General features: G+C 39.5%; 1 protein-coding gene across 1 annotated transcript in view; it reads left to right on the top strand.

Annotated features, from left to right (window-relative positions):
• Window positions 1-22,116, top strand: part of LOC136262261 (importin-7-like) — a 36,788-nt gene that overhangs the window by 4,240 nt on the left and 10,432 nt on the right. Inside the window, exons 4-16 of the mRNA XM_066056475.1 lie at window positions 6,387-6,543; window positions 6,591-6,680; window positions 6,736-6,833; window positions 8,727-8,797; window positions 8,853-8,955; window positions 9,064-9,109; window positions 9,180-9,279; window positions 13,123-13,322; window positions 13,724-13,979; window positions 14,631-14,672; window positions 14,726-14,844; window positions 16,317-16,445; window positions 17,959-18,151. Coding sequence (XP_065912547.1) covers window positions 6,387-6,543; window positions 6,591-6,680; window positions 6,736-6,833; window positions 8,727-8,797; window positions 8,853-8,955; window positions 9,064-9,109; window positions 9,180-9,279; window positions 13,123-13,322; window positions 13,724-13,979; window positions 14,631-14,672; window positions 14,726-14,844; window positions 16,317-16,445; window positions 17,959-18,151 — 1,604 coding nt within the window. The remainder of the gene's footprint in view (window positions 1-6,386; window positions 6,544-6,590; window positions 6,681-6,735; window positions 6,834-8,726; window positions 8,798-8,852; window positions 8,956-9,063; window positions 9,110-9,179; window positions 9,280-13,122; window positions 13,323-13,723; window positions 13,980-14,630; window positions 14,673-14,725; window positions 14,845-16,316; window positions 16,446-17,958; window positions 18,152-22,116) is intronic.

The following is a 22,116-nucleotide window of genomic DNA, read 5'->3' on the forward strand; positions in this document are numbered from 1 at the left end:
GGAGCGTGCTCTAATGTCCAGTTTGCTTAAGTCCACTGACCTAGCTGGTCTAGTCAAGGCCATCAACATAGCTGATTTTATTGTAAGCAAGCGGAGTGACAATGTACCATTCCCACCCAATCTTTTCAGATACCTCAATACCACACCAACATTCCAGAAGGCTGAGTATTTGGCTACAGGCGGTCTTTCATTGAAAACGCCTTTAAGCATTCTAGTAATTAAGGGGTGTTGACCTATTAAGTACCCATCCACCTTTGAGAGTAGCGCAGAGATAGCTGACCTATATGAGTTCAGCGATTGATAAAGATATCCTTCCTTAAATAAGTCTGCTAGAAAGTTTGCCATGTCTTCTACAGGTACCTCAGTGGGATTTCTATTCCTCTGCGAACACCAGCGAGACCATTTCGAAAACAAGGAGTTGTAGTTTGACTGCGTTTTGGGTCTCCAAGATGCGAGGAGGAGGGCTGAAGCCTCTGAAGAAATTCCTCGTGATTCAAAGGATTCCTGGATATGGGCCATGCCACTAACTCTGGTACTCCTTGGTTCATTATGAATTCCTGACCGGCTGGTAGGATGACTAGATCCTCCCTCGCTGGTAGAATTCTGGGGTAGTCCTCTAGCATTCCCAGAATCGTTGGATACCATGGTTGCGATGCCCACAGGGGAGTGATCATCACCACTCTTGCCATTTGTCTCTTTATCTGACTCAGGCAGCGTGCTATCAGGCACCATGGGGGATTGGCAAATCCCCTCGTCTGAGCCCAGTCCTGGTTGAACGCATCCGTCGCAATTGCTTCTGGGTCTGGTCTCCAACTGTAGAATTTCGACAGTTGCTTCGTCAGTCAGGATGCAAACAGGTCTGTCTGCAGTGGGCCCATCTGCAGCTGTATCCGCTCGAAAACCTGGGGGTTCACATCCAGTCGCAGCGATCCTTCGTTGATCGCGATTCCCGATCTGCTGTTGTATTGTCCTTCCCTGGTAGGTGTTCTGCTTGACAAAGCACTGCAGCAGCTAATAGTTCGAGATAGTTTATGTGGTGAGAGGTTTCCTCTTGGGACCACCTTCCACCTGTCTGGAGCTCGCCTTGTCGAGCTCCCCACCCCATGTTGGAGGCATCTGACTCTATTGTCATTGTCGGTACCCGGGGTCGGAGAGAAGATTGCATTCGGATCTTCCCGTCTAGAGCACACTACCATTCGAGGTTGTCCCTAGCCTCGTTGGTCAAGGTCAAGTGGGTGCTGAACTTTTTGGCAGTGTTCTCCGTCTCCATGGGATGGCTCTCCAGAGATACAGAGTTGATTAAAAACTGCAGTGCTCTGAAATGTAGAGGAGCTTGCCATATAGCCCGTGTCGAGGCTGAGGCCTTCCCCACAAACCTCGCTAGGTCTCTCACAAAAACACTTGGTTGGTGAAGGAGGTATTGGGCTAGCTGCTGTATTTTCCTCAACTTCTCGGATAGGAAAATGAGCTGTAGGCTGACTGTGTCTACTTGGAAGCCCAAGAACTCCAGATTCTGGTGTGGAGTCAGTATAGATTTCTTCCGATTGACTACCAGTCCCAGAGCCTCGAAGAGCTGGCAAATCAGTGGAGTCAACTGAGCCAGTTCCTCCATTGACTGATGCAGAACCAGAATGTCGTCTAAGTATATGACTAGACATATGCCCATGTGCCAAAGTGCTCCCACTACAGGTTTCATTATTTTGGAGAAAACTCGTGGGGCAGATGTCAACCCGAATGGGAGACACCGAAATTGATAAGTTTTGCTTCCCCATTGGAACTGGAGGAGGTGTTGATGCTCTGTATGTATTGGTACCTGAAGGTAAGCATCCTTCAGATCCAATTTTATCATCCAATCCTCCTGTTGGATGAGGTCGGGGAGGGTGTGTAGTCCCTCCATTTTGAAAATGTTCGTGTTTCACGAATGTGTTGAGTGCCTTTAGGTTTATTACCGGCCTCTGTCCCCCCTCCTTCTTTTCTACCAGGAATATTTGTGACACAAATCCTCCCTGGAAAGGTGTGGTCTCTACCACTACACCTTTGGACAGGAGTTCTATGATCTCTGTGGAGATCATTTTGCTCTTCTCTACCGAGCAGCTTATCGCTGGCATCGGTCTTAGTTGCCAGGGCAGTTGAACCAGTTCTAGTTGGTACCCCTTTAAGGCTTGCAAGACCCTTGAGTTATTTTCTCCCAGTTTGTTATGAACTGGGCTAGCCTTCCAGCCAACATGGGACTGGTGATGGTCAGATTCATCTGACCTATCAACACCTCGAGGTGATACTCTTGAGCAGCCACCTGTGTTAACAATGGGGTAGGGTTCACAATTGTATGTAAAATTGACACATGAGGTGTTAACATGTTCAAAGGTTCTAATCAAGATTTTCCTTGTGAAGTCTTTGCTCCTAGCTCCTTCCTTGTCTTGTTGGCAGACGTAATATTTGGTCTTGCCACCCCGGGGTGGCCCCATGTGTTTCGCTGAGGGTGGCCTTTCTGAAAACCCAACTGCTTGGGCTTAGGAAGGATCACAACCTTCCTCAGAGCTGCTGCTGCTTCCATCCTCGCCTTGGCCTTCTCCCCAAAGTTTTCCCCAAATAAAAGTGGCTGGGATTCTTTGAAATCCTCGTCCTTCATCAGGGTCTGCAGCTGAGGATTCAAGTGCTGCATGATGGCCTTCCTCCTTAGGGATGAGTGATGCTGAGCTGCATCTCCCAGTAACTGAATGGCTGATTGTACCATGGGAATGGCCTCCTTAATAGTGAAGGTTTCTTCTGCAGTGTTCTCTAAGAGAGCTGCTAGAGGAGCAATGGCCTCCATATACATCTCTTGTGTTCTGAAGGCCACCTTGTCATCCTTCATGGCAGCACTGGGAAGGGTCGCCGCCACCACAGGAGATATGGTAGGACAAGTAGTCCACCTCTAGTCAGGCTCGCCGTATCTGGCGACCTGCTTCTTCCTGTCCTTATAGACCAGGCGGGAGTTGAAGGTGGCTTCCAAGAAGGCTTCTCCCTCTTCTGACAAGGTAAACTGGGTGGCATGAGAACCATCGCTCTCTACCTTGCCCCTCCCTGGGAGATCGTCATCGCGATCCTCAACAGAGTCACCATCGTGATTTTCATCTCCTTCGCTATCGTCATTGCGCCGACGTTTCTGGGGGTAGGTCCTTCCATCATCCTTCGCCTTCAGATTGTTGACGTCCTTCTGTAAGGTATTAAGTGTGGCGAGTAGTTGCTTCAGTAGATCTTCAGTAGAGTTTTCGCCAGACATATTGATGATAGCCGAGTACACACTAATCGCTGTCACAGCAAATAAAATGCCAAGTTGGAAGAGACACGTGGCAGTTTATATAGTCCGGATACCAGAAGAATGACATCATTTTATTTGTTTGTACTCACGTGAACTCTTCAAATTGCTGTGATAGTGCGTAATTGTACTCATTACATGTTGATATTGAGACGGAGCCTTCTGAAATGTAATGCATGTAATGTAGCTGCTGTGGTTGGTGAAAGGGCATGTCTTGAGCCGAAGTGATGTTGGGCAAAGTATAAATCAAGCCCATAGCCTATCCATAGCCAAGTTATGCTTGGCTGGAGGCACCAGTTAAGCAGTCAACCAGAATTAGTTAGCAGAGAATTCAGTTAAATAAAAATATGTTTCATAGAGACTCATTGGAAGGGTTTGGGGTCACATTTTTTGGGCTTGGTTATATGTAACTAATATACTGCCAAACTGTGTTATAAGGGAAAGTGAGGCTGACTTTTGGGTGATATTCTTGGGGCAAGGAAGCCCAAAACCTTCATGATTCCTAATATACAGTACTACTGTACTGTATATTAGGAATCATGAAGGTTTTGGGCTTCCTTGCCCCAAGAATATCACCCAAAAGTCAGCCTCACTTTCCCTTATAACACAGTTTGGCAGTATATTAGTTATAGTTGAAATAGCAACTTTTAAACTCATGCTATTAATAGAAGTGACAGATTGTTAAAATGAGTGTGCAGTAATACACTTGGTGCCCCATCATACAGTACGGTAGTACTGTTTTAGGCATCATGGAGATTTGGGTTTTTCTGGCCAAGGAAATCACCCAAAAACCAACTTCACAATACCATCCTGACGCACACCTTAGCAGTATTGGTTAGGTATAACTAAGCCCAAGACTTCCCTAAATATGACCGTAAATGCTTCCAATAGGTAGATACAAAAAAAATTTTTTTTTTTTAATTATTCAATGGAATTTTCTACTGACTGACTAACTACCTGTCTGACTGATGCCTTCAAACTAGCTAGTGTAACTCAATAACGGCTAAGGCTATGAGCTTGATTTTTTCACTGTTTGACATCGCTTCGTCCCGAGATGTGCCTTTTGGCATACCGCAGTATGTAAAATGCACACATCATGGATTTACCAGTGTCCTCCTTTGTGTCCCATGTCTTTTAATAGCTAGGGTGTGCGTTCAGATGAAAACATTAACTCTGGCGCTATTCTTTCTTTAGATGTGGTATGCGTGGGTTCACCAGTCATAGCAATGTTACAAAAATGTAAACAAACAAGTATAAGGAAATATTAAGATCTTTAAGTTCAATTAAGGATCATAGAAAAAAGTAGGGAATCAAGGGAGGCCACCTACACCTGCCAATGTACATACTAGTGGACATTTCACCCTTAATTCAGTCATAATAGGTAGGGATTAAATGTTCACTATATATCTGCAGGTGTAGGTGACCTCCCTTGTTTCCCTTCTATGATCCCTAATTGAACTTAAAATTCACTGACTTGTATGGATTTTCCTTTACTTGTAGCATCTCACTGATTGCTGCTGTCTAAATCACATTATCGACGTGGTAGCTATTCCTAATCCTCCTATTGGTTTTTAAATGCAGTACTCCTGTATAGTGACTAGGTGGCATACAAAACGTCCATTTGCAAAAAAAAAATAATGGTTAGTGACTATTGCTCTCCAGCCATGGTACTAAATGGATACTCTTACTTTGTCACCACAAGCTAGCCACAACATTTATTACTAATGAAGTATATCCTGAGAACTAGCACACAAGAGCCACACCTCCTACATACATTGGTAGGAACTATATGTACATGCAGTAGTGGCCACAGCAAATAGTTATGATATCTGATCATGACTTGTAGTTAGCTAATCAGCAACCAATTGATGAGATAAAGGCAGGCTGACTTGTACCAATAGGTAGTTTTCAATGATTGCATGAGCTGAGAAATAATTTAGGCAAAAAGATTATTGAGTGACCTATCGTGATTAAGATAACGATTTACTTATTGACATAATAGTAAATCTCCGTAATCTATTGCATATCAGCCATTACTCAGATGGAAAGCTTGTGGAGAATTATTTGATACAGCGATAAAATTACTGACTTAATTCAATTGAGCACTAAATGACATCAAGTCAACAAATACATACGTAAACTACATACTAAGCAGTGATCTTTTTGCAACAGTGTATAGCCTTGTCAGCCAAGTTCCATTCTGTGTTGGTAGGCTGGAGCCAAAGGATTCAAGTTTTTCTTACTCTAGTAATCAGCAGTAGCGGTTACCACCCAGGAATTTAACTGGATTACTTGGCCTACCACTGCCTTCCTGCCTATTGTCTCATTGTCACATTTATTCCAATCCTGTTACATGTAAAGGTGATCCTATCAGTTAAACTAATTGTCCGCACACTGAATGATGAATTGTATTTGATAGAGGTGTAATACTGATTGATTGGTACAATATGATTGATATAATCCAGTCACTTTATTGCACATTGTTTGTACCCTAATAGAACAAGTTTGAATTGCATCCACTATAGGCAACCAGCCAAACTAGAATCATCATCAAATCCAGCACATTAGAAGTATACTATACCATCTTACAACAGTACCCCATATCCTGTACTACAGTTTGTGATGTACAAATTACTGTTGTGTATATTACCAAGAATTGTGTAAGATGCTTTGTACTGTGTAGCTAGTTTGTAGTGATGTTAAAAATATTCTAACTATCTTCCTCCAGCTTGACATTGTTAAACTAGTTTCAATAGACGGAAGCAATGTACAGGAGTTTCTGTTGCTTTACAATTTACATTGAGTATCTAAATTTATGTATTTCTGACTTAATGTTATACTGTATGCCCAAACACTTTTGAGGGTTAGGTTTTTTGTGAATTTGTGAGGATGAACACAAAGGGATTCAGTACAGAAAACGTTGAGTCTGTGTCAACTGTGAGAAAATTTTGTGGATTAAAAAATAAATTTATTATCTCTAAAATTCTAACAAACACTGGTAGTGTGAATACAATGCTGTGAATGTCATTGTATAATTTGTCTAGTCAGCATCATTTTGTAGTTACAAATTGTTCTCTGCTGTTGATAGGTTTCGTGAGGACAACAAGAGGGTGGTGTACTTGAAGGCAATGTCAGTATTTCTACCGCTAATGCAACAACAAGCTGCTAATCTGCTCAACGACGTCTCCAATCCTTCACTACAGCTACAAAGAGTCATACTCAAAATATTATATGCTCTCATTGAGGTGTGTGTATGGTGTGTAGTGTGTAGTTATATAATTGTATTGTACAGTACCACTTGCCATTGTCACTACTCAATGAGAACACCATCCCTGGGTGGATGCAGATTCTTCATGCTGTCATCAATCGCAGTGAACCACAGGTGAGTGGGTGGGTCACTATGCTTTTATACAGACAATATGTGCTGACTGCTTTAGGAGTGTGCAGACCTCCAGGATGAGGAGGAGAGAAGCAAACACGAGTTCTGGAAGGTGAAGAAGTGGGCACTGTCCATTATAGTGAGAATATTTGAAAGGTAACATGATCTGCTATAAGAACACTACTACATTATTGTGAACTACCCATGTGTACATGTTAAGTATGTACATGATCATACATGATGTGTACCTTAGAGTGTTGTGTGTAGCTATAGGAATGATAATTGACTAGCAGTGGTGAGAACAGAAACACTTCTCTGTGCCAAGTGTGGTGGCTTCCCATTTCAAATGTACAGTAAAATTGTCTGGTCAAGAAAAAGCCTTCACAGTGTTACAGTGTAAATGTTAAAATTGGCTAGCAAATAAATTGTCGAGCAGTAATTAATACCGAGGGTATGATCTTTATACTGATGGTATGTACTTCACATGTGTAGATCATCAAGTGTTCATCTGTTGTACGTAGACAATGTTAAATGATTTAAGAGTACAATATTGTCACTCATCTAGTCGTATAATACAATATATATTAGTGTTGGGCGTAGATTAGTCTGTGTCAGTACCAGGTATCCCAGACCACACGACATTGTTGATGTCATGAAATGTGTACAGGTGTCCCCTCGACCAGATAACTGATTCATTTTTGATTTGATGACAATTGCTGGACTAATTTTAGTGTTTTCTAACAACCACAGACGGTCAATCAAGTATTGATATGAAATTAATTTGTGCATTAAACTGCTGGAATTATGTCGGAACTATGTTTGTTATGAGCAGGACCTCCATATTTAGTATACTGTTAAAGGAATGAACTGTTACATATGGAGCTACTGTATAGCCTAAATATTTCAGGGGACAAGTTTTAAGGATAAAATTTTAGTTGGTAACCCTAAAAATCGCAAAATCAGTGAAAATTTCCCCCTCGAAAAATTAAGGCTATACAGAAAAACTGTCACTGTCAATATGAACTGATTGTTTTGTTATGTGTAATATATATGTGTTAATGTTACAATATCGTATTGAATATTAATTACTGTACCCCTAGTGCATGATTTGTCATGTATACCGTATTTGACCAGTTAATAGCCTCGGCTCATCTAATAGCCACCCCCCCGGATAGTAGCCGCTTTACAGCCTAGAATAAGAGCCGCCCTCGGATAAGAGCCGTGGCTTGTATCTGAGCATACTGTGCAAGTGTTGATAAGACACGTTTGAAGCGGAAACCTGGCAAAAGAGTTGTTTTAAGCCAGGAAATAGCATTTTTGAGAGAAGCTAGAATGATTGACAGATGATTAAACAAGGTCAGTCACTTGTGAATATAAATGCTGTAAGCTGCTGCCACACAAGCTCATAGTAACCGCCTTCGTATTGTAGCCACAGGGTTTTGCTTGCTGATAGTTATAGTTACCGCGGCTATTAACTGGTCAAATACGTTAGTTGTTGCACACTTTACACTTGTAAAAGAAATGTTACAGAAACAATTAACCCCTATAAATCTGACTGATTTGTTCTATGACTAGAAATAAATTATATCTCACTGATAGTCTGAGAGTACGACTTACAGGGGTATGTGTGTTGTACAAAAAGTACAGCACTTGAGGGGGGAGTATATTTCCGTACACATGTGGGGCAGTGATTTAAATATATAAAGGACAATTTCTGATGTCCCTCTCTGAGAACGGACAAACTCCTTATAACAGTAAAAAATTTGTTGGTACTAAAATATCTGCTATTAGAGCAAGTGTCTTAATAATTTGACTCCTTTTATTTGGTTAATGTATTCATTAACACCTGTCAAAGGTACATATTTTTTTGCAGGTGGAGTTGTTGACACCTCAATATTTATAATTATGTAATACTCAATTTGGAGGTTTTGCTCAACTGCATTCATTGTAAAACAAATCCCTACTTTAGAGTGTTCCCTACATACTGACAGTTGAACTATGTCACACATCACTACAAGTAATGTCATATTATTCACCTTGCTGGTGTAGGTATGGTAGTCCTAACAATGTAGACCACAACTATCAGCTACTAGCACAGTACTACATGAAGATGTTTAATGGTCTGGTAACCTTCAGACTAGCTACCACACTAGTCTACACTGTTATGTATTGTAGATAATACAATGGAGGTGTTGCTGAAACAGTTAGAGCTGAAGAGGAGTGGACACTTTGTTACTGCTAAAATATTACACCTTATCTTGAGCTACATGAAACAAGCGTATGTGTGTGTGTGTGTATGTGAGTGGACGTGTGTAGTTGTGTGTGTTGTACATAGTGTACACACATGTGTAGTATGGTGTCCATACTATTCTCCATCTTCCTTTAGTGTTGATCATGCTGCATCATGGAAACTGCTCAAGCCAAATTTCCAGGTACACCACACCCCATACCACACAAACATACATACATACAGTACGTATTAACACAGTTATTCTTACACAGATCATATTCCAGGAGCTGGTGTTCCCATTACTCTGTTATAGTGACAAAGATGACGAGTTGTGGCATGATGATCCTTATGAGTTCATCAGATTGAAATATGGTAAGAACAAGAGGTAAACGGGGAAAAGTTTTGTGTTTCAAAGCAAACCGTGAAGTTTCCCTGCTCAATCAATAATTTACAGTATACTGTATAGCTATGTTTTAGCTTTACCACAAAACTGTCACTACGAATAGTCTCAGTAAGACTTAACCACAAAACTTTCGCCCAGTGAAACTTTCCCCATTTACGGTAGTTGTGGTTGCATCATTTCATCATCATCATTGTCAGGTCTCGAATAAACATAACATTGTATATAGTTTCCAATGTAAAGCCCTAACAGACACCTACTGAATACATGTAATAGTTGTAACACAGGCATGAGGACTTTGCCTGATATGTATGCCCGACAGCCCGAGGGCACACATATCAGGCAAAGCCTGAATGCCCCGTGTTACAGCTAATATGTAACACTTATTAGGCTGATAGCCTGTACAGGGCGATCAATCACCCAAGCCAATACAAGTGCAGCCACTAGATGTATTATATATCCATACCTAAAATTTCGATTATGGGTAGCAGCCAGTACGTTCTGGGTTATGATAAACGGACATATCCTATAGAGATATATCATGGAGAATTTCGGTTACACAAGTTTATTGTTTTAATCAGTGCTATTGAATCGTTTATGGAAAAAGGACGGAGTTCACTAAAGGTCTAGACAGGTAAGCTTGCTTGTAGAGTGGTTACTCCTGGTAGCTTCGTGATGGAGGCGTGTCCGTATTCTAAAACATGTGAAAATGATCAATGAGTAAGCTATAACAATAGTTTTCATCTCTGCCCAACGTTTTTCAACAGGTAGGATGTTGAGGATAACAAAACGTTCTCCATCTGAGTGGTTTTCATGGCGAAGTCATACATCCTAATCATGTGAGTATTAATCGATCCTCACAATCGATTTTGGCATCGACGTCTATAATCACTGCCCAGTTGTAGCCCGGGTGGCTCCTTTGATCTGAGGTGTGAAAGTGTTACATTTACTTATAACTGGTTTATATAACAAGACATTAATGTATTTGGGGCCATTCACAAAATTTAATTTTGCAAGCATTAAGTGCCATGACAAAAATGTTATCACAACACTACCAACAATCACTAAAATAATGCTTGCCTACAGGCTTGGGTCCAGTTTGGGTCCAGTTAAGCTTCTCCCACCCCATACAGTCTAACTGTATGAAAGGAAGATGACCAAAGTGATGCAGTGGTTGCATTGATGTCATACGTACATGAATGATTCACTTAATTTAGCGATTGCCTTTTATCACTAAATTTTGTGATGCTATTATTTTATTTCACTTAAATTTCAATCACTAATAACCCTTTATATGGTAGCTAATAGTAAAATGCTAAGAATAATATTGATGATGTGATTAGCTAGTCAAACAGGCAAGGAAAGTTACAAATACACACATCTGTAACTGTTAATCTGCAGTGAGACCTGTTGACCTTTGAATAATGACCTATTTCATGTAGCAGGTAGCTGGTTACACAAGTGACCTTATTGCACAATGAGTAGTTTTTTTATACCCTTGTCACCTTTTGGCAGTTTCGTATGTATGTTCTAGTTAAGTGTGTGTGTGTGTGCGTGCGTGCGTGCGTGCGTGCGTGCGTGTGTGTGTTTTAACAGTGAAAATTGTACATGTGTGATCTTTGATTTATATTATTTGGTCATGTTGGTTGCTACAGTTATAATGTAATTGTCACTCCCTTATTAGTGTCCATACAATGTTGTACAAGTGTGATATGGTTACCATGGTTAGTGGGGGCTATATGAAGCCATACCATGTTTACCCACTACATCAAAACAAGCCACACCTGAGGTGTCCTCTTGTTTGTGGCTGTGTGCATCAGTGGTCCTTGCTTAAGAAGGATAATATTATAATAGTTATTTAGGGACATAAGTGATTCCAGGAATTTGCAAAAAGCCTATATAGCATATGTAATGTTATATACATACCACAGCTGTGAGGGCTTACCATTTTACACTAGATTAAGCCTACTACTTTGCTATTGGGACATCTAGTTGTTCTCTTTGTGTTGTTCTGTGATCTGCTCAATGGGTGTACGTATACATCCACACATTGCCCCAAACAATTATTTTACTGATAAGTATTAGCTTTGTAACTGTCAACTAGCTACTAATTAAACTTAGCGACTGCACTGAGTACACCAAAGCCCAAAATTTAACACTCCATGTTGCTCAATAGAGCGAGTCAAAGCATATCATATCTTATGAACTGGTTGGGCATCAAAGTCATGAGCAAACTGCATAATTATTGCCCAACAAGTTGGCACCTTTAAACACCCACACTAAGGTTTTGTTTAAAGACCAGTTGTAGTTATTTGGAAAGTAGAGTTATGATCTGTTCATGAGAAAATTTTAGGCTGATGTGTGATTTGTTCTGTAGGTTGTAGTTTTAAAGTTTCGGTCTGGACACATACTGCTATGAACCCATTAATGGTATCATACTACAGTATGGTAGTTCTGTATATTAAAGATAACAGATTTCAAAGCAAAAATATGACCAGAAACCAACATTACAATCTGAGTATTGGTAAATTGAATAGTTTTTATCTTAATGAAATTACCTGGTGCTTCATACAAACATAACTCAATAACAGCTAAGGCTACAGGCTTGATCACAGTTGGACATTGCTTCAGTCCAACAGGTACCTGTTGGCATACCGCAGTACATATGTGCACTGTGGACTGTATCCTCACATTTATCTTTGCTGACCGTACAATGTGTCAAGTTGTGGTAGTGCATACTGATGGCTTCTCTATGTGTAACGAGAATTGTCCATATTTACTGTAGTGACTAAGTTGATTGTAGAAAGTGCTTCTCATAATGTTCTTCATTTGTAACTCTGTAACAGGTTGAACATAGCTTAAATGAAACGTAATGGCCACACACCGTAATGGCCACACACCGTAATGGCCACACACTTTTCAGTAATTGATAATTGGAGTATGCATTCGAATGAAAGAATTACATTACTTACAATTACAAAGAAATACACAAGCACAAGGAAATACTCCTAATTTTTGCTTATACTCTTTACATTGACTACTTTGCGTTTGCAAAACTTTCTTTTAGAGTTGCTAATGAGCTTTATCCGAAATTATGTCACTGACATAAAAATGGCCGCTGTAGTGTGGAGACGTTCGTAAAATTTTTATGGGCGACTGTGGTGAGAAATTTTTTGAACTACAATTTCTCAGCCAAGACAAGATATCGAGCTCTAACCAGCAGGTATGGTTATAAATTAGCTGAAAGAATAGGAATCTAGCGTTGTTTTGAAAATCAACTGAAAATCACTTTTGTGTACTTATTGTAATATCTTATAGCCATACCTCTAGTTAGAGTTCGATATCTTCCTTCTTGGCTGAGATATTGCCATTTAAAAATTTTCTCCCCATAGTCACCCATACAAATTTTACAAACGTCCCCACACTACAGTGGCCATTTTTTGTCTGTGATGTAATTTCGGATTAGGCCCATAGTACACTCCATAGTGACCCAAACAATTAGGAATTTTATAAATATGGGAAGTTATGTGACTTCTCTTCATATCTTTGACGTGTATATGTAACTAAATGTCTTTAACAGTGGATATCTTTATCAAGGTAGTCATATAGGTACACATCATAACAATCATTGCATAGACCAAATGTTTGATAATATAGTGGTGTAGTTAATACGATCACCTTATAGACAGCAAACAGACAAGAAATACGTTTAGTTGTCCATATATGAAATGTGTCCCTGTCCATTAACAAGGTTTTACTGTATAGTAACTACACACACTACACACATGGTGTTACTTATCTTCTGTCCTGTGCAGATGTATTTGTAGAGCTGGAGTCCCCGGTAATAGCTGGAGTAACATTTATCCAGGAGGCTTGCAAGACAAGGAAGAATGTACTGGACCAAGTTCTGACCTACTGTCTCAAAATTCTCTATACTCCTGATGAGTCTAGATCACCAAGACTGAAGGATGGTGCCCTACACACCATTGGCTCCATAGCAACAGTGTTGCTAAGGGTAAGAGATGTCTATAGTACAGTTCTCTAATACAACAATAGTCAGGTGTGATGAAGAGAATTGTAGTAGTTTAGTAATTTGGTTAGGTGAGGGCCACTGTTTTTAGCTTGTAAATTGATTGGTTTAGACAGGCACCCTCATTTACCAATAATTAGGCTGGAGTAGATGTTTGTTTGCTCCAGTATAGGCCAGTTCCACTTGGCATATAAGCATACAATGTTTACCCAAGACACCTTGCATTGTGACCAGCTAGTCCTAACTGGAAGTTCTTTTTTCTGGATGTAAAATTTACGTAGGGGCCTATAATCTGTGGTCTTATTCAAACTGTTCATTAACAGTACAGTAGTTAATGTATAGTTATTCTGCACAATCAATGTAGCATCTTTTTTATATCATTGTAGAAGAAATCATACAAGCCACAAATTGAGCAGATGTTAGCCACTCATGTGTTCTCCGAGTTTCAGAGTAGCCATGGTTACCTACGAGCACGTGCTTGTTGGTGTATACAGAACTTCAGTGATATCCGTTACTCATCAGAGGATTCATTGCGATATGTGTTGGAGCAGGTACTACAGTGTTTACTAGGACAGACAGCCCTGCCCATTAAAGTAGAGGCTGCCATTGCTCTACAGCAGCTGATCAAGAACCAAGCAGTGGGTGAGTAACTGTGTTAATTGTGGTGGTGGCACCTTAACTTGGAACTGAGGATTGTTTGGTTGTGCTGTACCATTGATATGGCCAGTTTTAGGGTTAAAGATGCAACTTCAATAATGAGGTGGTCTTATTAATGAAGTCACGAAGTACAACTTAACTAGGTTTAAGACTTATTACTGTGTAGTAGGGATCATGAGGATTGACACTTTTCTACGATACTCAAAAACCATCCTCACTTTTCTCTTCACTATGACTTGTCAGTGTTTTGTTTTTTGAATTAATGTTACAACTTTAGTGTCCAACACTGAAGGTCTGACAGCAACTAATCTGCTTTCAGGGGGACCCAAGATGGTTATACGAGTTGCTATTGAATTTATAAATTTTTTACCAAGTTTATTTATCTTTTTTTGTATGTATTGTATGGTTTGTACATGTACATAGTGGAGCCTTAGTTACCTGATCATGCACCAGTTACAGTTGTATGTTATCTTCTGTTACAGTGATTGCTCTATTAGAGTGGTTGAGATGTTCTATTAGTGTACCCTATATGTGACACATCCACAGTAAATGTCAATTATTTTGACTTCATATAACATTTTTACTGTAGCAGATGGTAACTGTTTCATTCACATATTGTTCTGTGCCTGTCTACAGCTCAGAACTACATTGAGTTGCATGTAAATAGAATTATTCAAGGTGAGTGAGATGTTGGTGTGGCAGATGTGAGCCCCTCCCCTTTAATGCTGCAGAACTATTAGTAGTTATCAAGGAGACAGAGAATGATGACCTCACTGGAGTACTAGAGGAGCTGATTGATACCTACCCTCATCAGATTGGGGATGTGGCTGTTGGATTATGCCAACACTTGGTACTATACCCATACTGCATACTCCATACCCATACTGCATACTCTATACCACATGTCATATTTAGTTTATCAGCAAATGACATAAACACTGAGCTATAATCCAACAGACCTGTATGTAATGCTACACAACACCTCAATAACAAGCCCACTAATGTACTGTATAGCCAAAGAGGGAGAAAATTTTCACACATTTTTTAGGTTTTTTGGGGCTAAAAGTGTCTTAGGCTTCCATATCATACAGTGCAGTAGTAGGAATCATGGAAGTTTGGGTTTTTCTGGCCGAAATATCACCAGCTTCACAATGCCATCCTGGTGCCTTGGCAGTATTGGTTAGCCCAAAAGTGCCCTCAGTACGACCCTAAATGTTTCCAATAGGTAGCTACAATTAAATATATATTCTACTGACTGACTAACTGCCTACCTGCCTGATGCCTTCAAGTGTTAATCCTTAATAGCTAAGACTACAGGCTTGATTTTTTCAAGATGTGCCTTTTGGCATACCACAGTGCATAAAATTAATGCTTACCTTTGTCCTCCTTTGTGTTCCATTTCTTTTGGCTGACAGTCCAAGGTGTCAATTCATGGTAGCACAATGCATGGCTTCTCATTTGTAAAAGAGAACTGTCTGTATTTTCCATGGTGACTGGATTACAGAGACACTTCTAATACTGTTCTCTGTTTGTAACACTGTGTAACGAGCTGAAAATAGATGAAAGCAAAGTGTAATGGCATCAAGTCAGTAATTGATAGTTGGGGCACACGAGGCATCCGTATTTTTTACCGTAACTGGATTGATTGCAAAGGTGCTTCTCATACTGTTCTTCGTTTGTAGTAGGAACATAGCTGAAAGCGAAGGATAATGACCACTTCACTTTCGAGTCAGTAATTGATAGCTGGGGCACGTATTTAGATGAAAACATTAACTCTGGTGCTATTCTTTCTTTTGATGCAATATGCATGGGCTCACCAGTCATAACAATGTTACATATTACAAACAAGTATAAGGAAAAATTAGGAATTTTAAACTTGATTAGTGATCAAAGAATAAAAAATATAGGGAAAACAAAGGAGGCAGAGATTAAGTATATCTTGCAGGTGTAGGTGACCTCCCTTGTTTCCTTACTTTTTATTTCTATGGTCCCTGATCAAAGTTTATCCCATGTAGTCTAATACATTTAGTATTGTTTGCAAATCAGTGAAAATTTTATTTTTAGCTGTCTCGAAAAAAATTGCCTCTTTAGGCTATGCAGTGTATGGTCAGTACTCGCTACTATTGTCTTATCAATGAGGTCATAAATAGTATAGTCATGACCACTGTAATGAGGTGGTCTTATCAATAGAGTGACTTGTAGTGTGTTATATTTGTATCCATGACTTGTTCTTTGTGGTTCATGTTGTTATTGTGTGAGTGTGTTTCATGTTGTTATTGTGTGATGTGGACTGTTGTGATAGTTGTCATGGTGACTATGTAGGCGTCAACATTTAATGAGATATTTGAAGCCACTCAACAGAATGAAGAAGATAGTTATAAAGCTCTGACTGCTCTGGGGATAATGGGGGCCATCCAGAGCCTTGTGAAGGCTACTGTGAATCAACCTCAAGTGAGTGTATGTAGTGTAGTGTATTGTAGTGTAGTTAAGTGTAGTGTATTGTAGTGTAGTGTAATCAATCACAAGTTTCTTTGAGCCCAAATCAAAATAAGGAAACAGCAGTACCTCATCCTTTGAGTCATGGATATATTATACTGGTGATACAGTTATATACTATACAGTAAGTGTAGTAGTAAAAGTTACTGACAAATTTGCCACAAATTTCTACACTGGTCAATATTTTTCTTAACCAATGCCACTATAGTTGCTTTGGTTCTTTAAAATGAAACTTATTTTACATAAAATACATAGTTTTAACACACAACACTTGGGCTCCTGTTAATCCATATATGGACCACCTATTCCTCTATAGTTAGCACTAAACTACTCACAGTGGATATATAGATCTACAGTATATGACTGGATCTGCAAGAATCCCATATGTTAGTGCAAGCCTACTTTTACAATACAATGCAATGGGTGACATATCTATGTTAAAAATTTTTCAGCACTTGTTTTGCAATAAAGGAAGGTGCTAATGGCAAAAACCTTGGTAGCATCATTATCTCCAAAGCAAGAGGAGTTCCAAAATCTTATTTCGCCAAGGAGAGAGAAGATATGAGCATTAGTCTGCTTCTCGTTTGATGAGTAGTTCACTATCATTTTTTTCTCACATTTTTACCTTCATCCTGGTCCTGGAAGACAAAGCTTACCCAGCAATGAGTTTGCCTGTTCATGGAGAACCTGATGGTGTAAGGTAACTAACTGCATTCATAAGTTATGAGCATTTATTCATATGCCTGTAGTTTATGTATCATTAAACAAATTGATTTTTCTGTTGTTACCACTTTGTAGCGCTGTATCTTCAAAAGTTCATGGCTTCTAGAGCTGAAACTTTGCCTGGCCATTCCTTTGGCTATAAAATGTAATATGGAATTTGAAAAATGTGGGGTTCTTGCAGATCTGGTCACGTATCATATAACTTTTTCTAACCCTTCTATATTTCTGCTATCTGTAATATCATCGTAAGTATCATGTTAGAAACAGCCGAAAATTCTTTCCAATGCGGATCCTTCTTATGTCTTTCGATCATGCTAGGATGTTCAGATAAAGGCCAGTAACATGGTACATACTATTTACTCATAGGATATTCCGTTTATGAGATATATGCCTTAGAACACATGCTTGTTGTGAAAGCCACTATAGTGGCATTCGTGTTTAACAAAACACTTTTTTGTAGTAACTTCAAGGCCAAAGGGTTCCTTAAGAGTGTTCTGTCAAGAGTTCATAATATGTATATTACGAACTCTTGAACCAAGAGTTCATAAATTCTATTCTCCCATTAATTACAACCATTTAGCAGTTCATCAAAACCTTACAGTGTGCAGTCTATACAGTGTGCTGGAACCTGTTCGCCCTTAACAGTAGGTCACCTGGCTTATTTCTATAAAATCTTCATCGTATTTACCTGCTCAGCATACAGTATGGTTCCTCAAAGTAACAAGTTAACACACCTACTCTACAGATCCTGTTGATGATAGAGGGTACAATGGCTAACATGATAGCCGGGATGTTGAAGAATGGAGTAATGGACTTCTATGATGAGCTACTAAACCTGTTGTACCTGTTTACCTGTGTCCACGTGTCACAGACCATGTGGTGCATTCTACCAATCATATACGAGATGTTTCAAGAGGACGGCTCCGACTTCTTTAATGGTCAGTTACTAGACACATTGACTGTATATCATACCAAGTGTCTGGGATATCATTGTTAATGTACTAACTCTGTTATGTGTTCATATGCCCCAGAATGTATGCTTGTACAGAGAGGGAGTCATTAGCAGTTACGGTAGTATCATAGATGTATACTGTTGTATGTGAGGTACACTGTACCTGGTAGTAGAAATCAGAAATTGCTATTGAGACATTACAGTGACAAGTGAATGAACTGTTCAGCTAGGGAAAGTGTTTCAACAGGTGAATGCTCTAATAGAGTAATATACTTGATCAGGTTATGTCAATTTATAATTGTACTAGATGGTATGTGTAGGCTGTAAAGCTGCTTCTTTAGGAAGTGGAAGTTGTCAAGTCAAACAATAAACTTACAAATATCAGCTGGAGTAGCAGTTTTGTGGCTATATACCCATTTGACTTTGTTTCTACAACTTGGCTTAATGGTGCTTCATGTCTCTGTATGTGCCACTTTGCGTGGGAAGTTCAAAGGCGTTGCGAGTGCTATAATTCGTATATAGCACTGCTGCACTAACCGCAGCGAGTGCATTATAAGTGCAATATATTTATATTACACTGGCTGTGGTTTTGTGCAAGTGCCGGCGGCTTACGCCGCTACGACACCTCACCTAATAGGTGGCAAGAAGCTACACTGTTTACTCGAATTCTTATATAGCCTAACATGCATAATTCGATTGTGGGGCCATACAGGGAACGTCACTACTACGTTATACATGTGATCTAAAAGCAGCCAATGACGATCAAAGAGGCAAACACGGCAGGTAAAACTCTATTTACATATATATAAACGTAGTTACATACCTTACTAGTTTGATCGAAGCTTCCACCTTGACAAATCGCTTTTTAAAATGTTATTCTAATTGAAGCTTACCATAGCAATTGATTGTGGCATTGCCATGTGATTGTATGGTCAAGGCCATGCTTGATACGTAATAATGTTGTTAGTTTTAGAGCGCCACAATTAATATCAGCATTCTACCTTATAAAAGAAATGAAGCTGCAGCGTTGGATCTTTCCACCTATTAGGTGATAGGTACATAACAGTTATACAACGTGCACTTGTGCTCTGCCTGCTGTATAAATTCGTTTATGTCAGGCAGAGCACTCGTGCCCGTTGTATAACTGTATAATAATTTTGCCAGTCAGCCATGTTTTTATGGAGGTACAAAGACATAACATAATTGAAAATTCACTGTCAATTTTTTTTTTGTTGGCTACATTGATGAAAATTAAAATGGCTAATGTTCTTTAGTGATAGACTAAATTAGCAAATTCACTGTTGTTACATGGCACCATGCACCCACGAGGTGGTTCAGTTAATTCCATTGCACTTCAGCTTAGTGAACATTGTGTTGTAAGGAGCTTTATATTGCCAGTTTGGCAGTGGCTCACCAGGCTAACAAGCTTAGGAATGAACTGGGTCCAGTGGAGTATCAAGTAGATGTTGCAGCTATCTCTTCAAACATACATAATAATCCAGCTTTCTTTTGACACCATTTTGCTTCTGCTAGCTACGAGTGACTACACTTGTGTTGTAAATTCACTGTAATAAATAGAACAAAGGTAAAAGAAGGGAACCATATAATCGGGTACTGTATTGGTTGAGATGCAAGTTATATTTCTCTCTGCTCAGATCGGCTATAATGTGTCTGCGTGGATCACATTCCACATATCATGCTCCCATTACCAATGAAGCCACTAATCTGGCCTGCTCCAGGAGCTTGTAATAAAGCTATATATATTATGTCTTGTATTCATATATTGTTAACTTTTGTTAGAGCATAGCTATGCAATTCACGTGTGGCTGTGACTGCATCTCGATCTCACCACTTAGCTATGCAGTAGAACAAGCTAATGGGTGTGGCTTGTTTTCCTACGGAGCTAGATCATTGTTGTGGCACGTTCTGATCATTGAAGGGAGCATAACAATTGTACAGCTTAGCTGCTACCGTATGACAGGAAATTTTGACGAAAGCTTGCAGTGGTTAAGCGCCTCTAAAAATACTTCGTGCGTGCTGATTGAACACGTGCATACTTGTGACCGAAGGTGCTTGTGACGACCCTACCGCGACGCGATGTTTGAATTTATTATCTGTTCAGCTATTCAAGGACACCATGTATATAAAGATATCTGGGAGAATCCAACAATCGGAGAAGAGCTGAAATAGGCAATTCACACGACCCTCTCGCTGTAGCTGTCCTAAAACGAATCGATGGACACAACACAATTATTGGGCATGTTTCTCAAAGAATATCTGCCTCTTGCAGTGCTTTCATTAGGCGTGGCGGCATCATTCAGTGCACCGTAATTGGCAATAGAAGATACAACGTTGATTTGATCCAAGGTGGACTAGAAGTTCCTTGCAAGTTGCGGTTCGCAATCAATTCATCCCAGGAATTTTGTAAAAAGACTGAGATTTCAGTGTCTACCGCATTATCAACGACTGCTACGTTTTCTTTAGAAAAGTCAACTTCCATGATCGCAGACCAAGACATGGCTGTAGATGTTAAGATGGAAGAAAGCTGCAAGAGCCTAAGTGAATCAGAGTCACCATCTTTATCTCTATCAGTACCCCGCTCAGATAGTAATGATGATGGGACACATATTGTGCCAGTATGTGATGAGAAAAGCCAGATCACAACTTCAACACCATCCACGGTAGTACCACATAGTGTACATAATAACATGGTAAAGGAAGTTGTTTGTTCTCCACCTAAAAAACGAGCAAAGAAATTTAATGAAGAAGCTATCATCATGGGAGACAAGTTATCAGATGTTGAGATAAATTTTGCACAAAGAATTCTGAAGGCGCAATTTCCAAGGATCAATGGACTTCAATCGACATTGCTTCAATGCAAGCCATACACTGTAGATCACCAAATCAATGAAAATAAACTTCAAATAGTCTTTTGCAAAGATCGAAGCCACTGGATACTTGCCACAACCATCAGATGTGAGACTGGTGAAGTAAAGGTTTATGACTCTATTTTTAATTCTCTTGACAAGGAATCACTGCGTACCACTATGAAGCTATTTTCTTCTGGCGATAATAAACCAAGGGTAAGATTAAGTCCTTCACAGAAGCAAAAAGGTTCGAATGACTGTGGTGTTTTTTGCTATTGGCATCGCTGTTGCAGTTGCTTTTGGATTAAATCCAAGTAAAGTTCATTTCCAACAGGACAGAATGAGAGCCCACTTGGTAAATTGTTTCAACAAAGAATTGTTTTCACTTTTTCCTGTGTTGTAGATAATAATATTGACATTGCATATTATCTAATCTAATCTAACATAAAAGGAAATAATATATATATATATCGCGCATGCAGTTGTACAATGCTAGCTATGTACATAATATAGAAATTCTTTAGTGTGTTTGAAATTAGTACTATTTGAAATAACTTTGATGATTGCTGTTGTATAATAAAGTTCAATGTACAAAAAGTATCATGACTGCTTTAAGTACTTAGCTATGAAGCTGAATCCATTCTTAATTATTGTAGGGTTGCTTTTGAAATGCCTGTACAAAGAAATCATCCACATGGCTCCCAGTGGCTTCATGATAGTTAATCTGAGGTCAACAGGTTCCTTAGGATCCACTCCCTGAAATTGGCGGCAGATTTTGGTTGAATACCATTCTTGAAACTGTTCTCAAGAAGTCTTTTGCAGGCTTATTGACGCTGATATCCAATGGCTGCAACCTATCTGTGCAGCTAGCAGGGATAAGAACCACGTACACATTATGTGCATCTATGTGTGTTAGCAGTGTCTCTGTACACTGTGCTTTAAAATTATCAAACAGCAGCAGTGCAGGATGATTTGATGGCAGCTTCATCTCCTTCTTCATATTAATGTAGGGTAAAATGATTACATCTATGTACTCTTGCATAGTGCTCTCATTGCACCAGTGACTACCAGAATATGTTATATG

Source organism: Dysidea avara, chromosome 7 (genome assembly GCF_963678975.1).
Source record: "Dysidea avara chromosome 7, odDysAvar1.4, whole genome shotgun sequence".
Lineage (NCBI taxonomy): Eukaryota > Metazoa > Porifera > Demospongiae > Dictyoceratida > Dysideidae > Dysidea > Dysidea avara.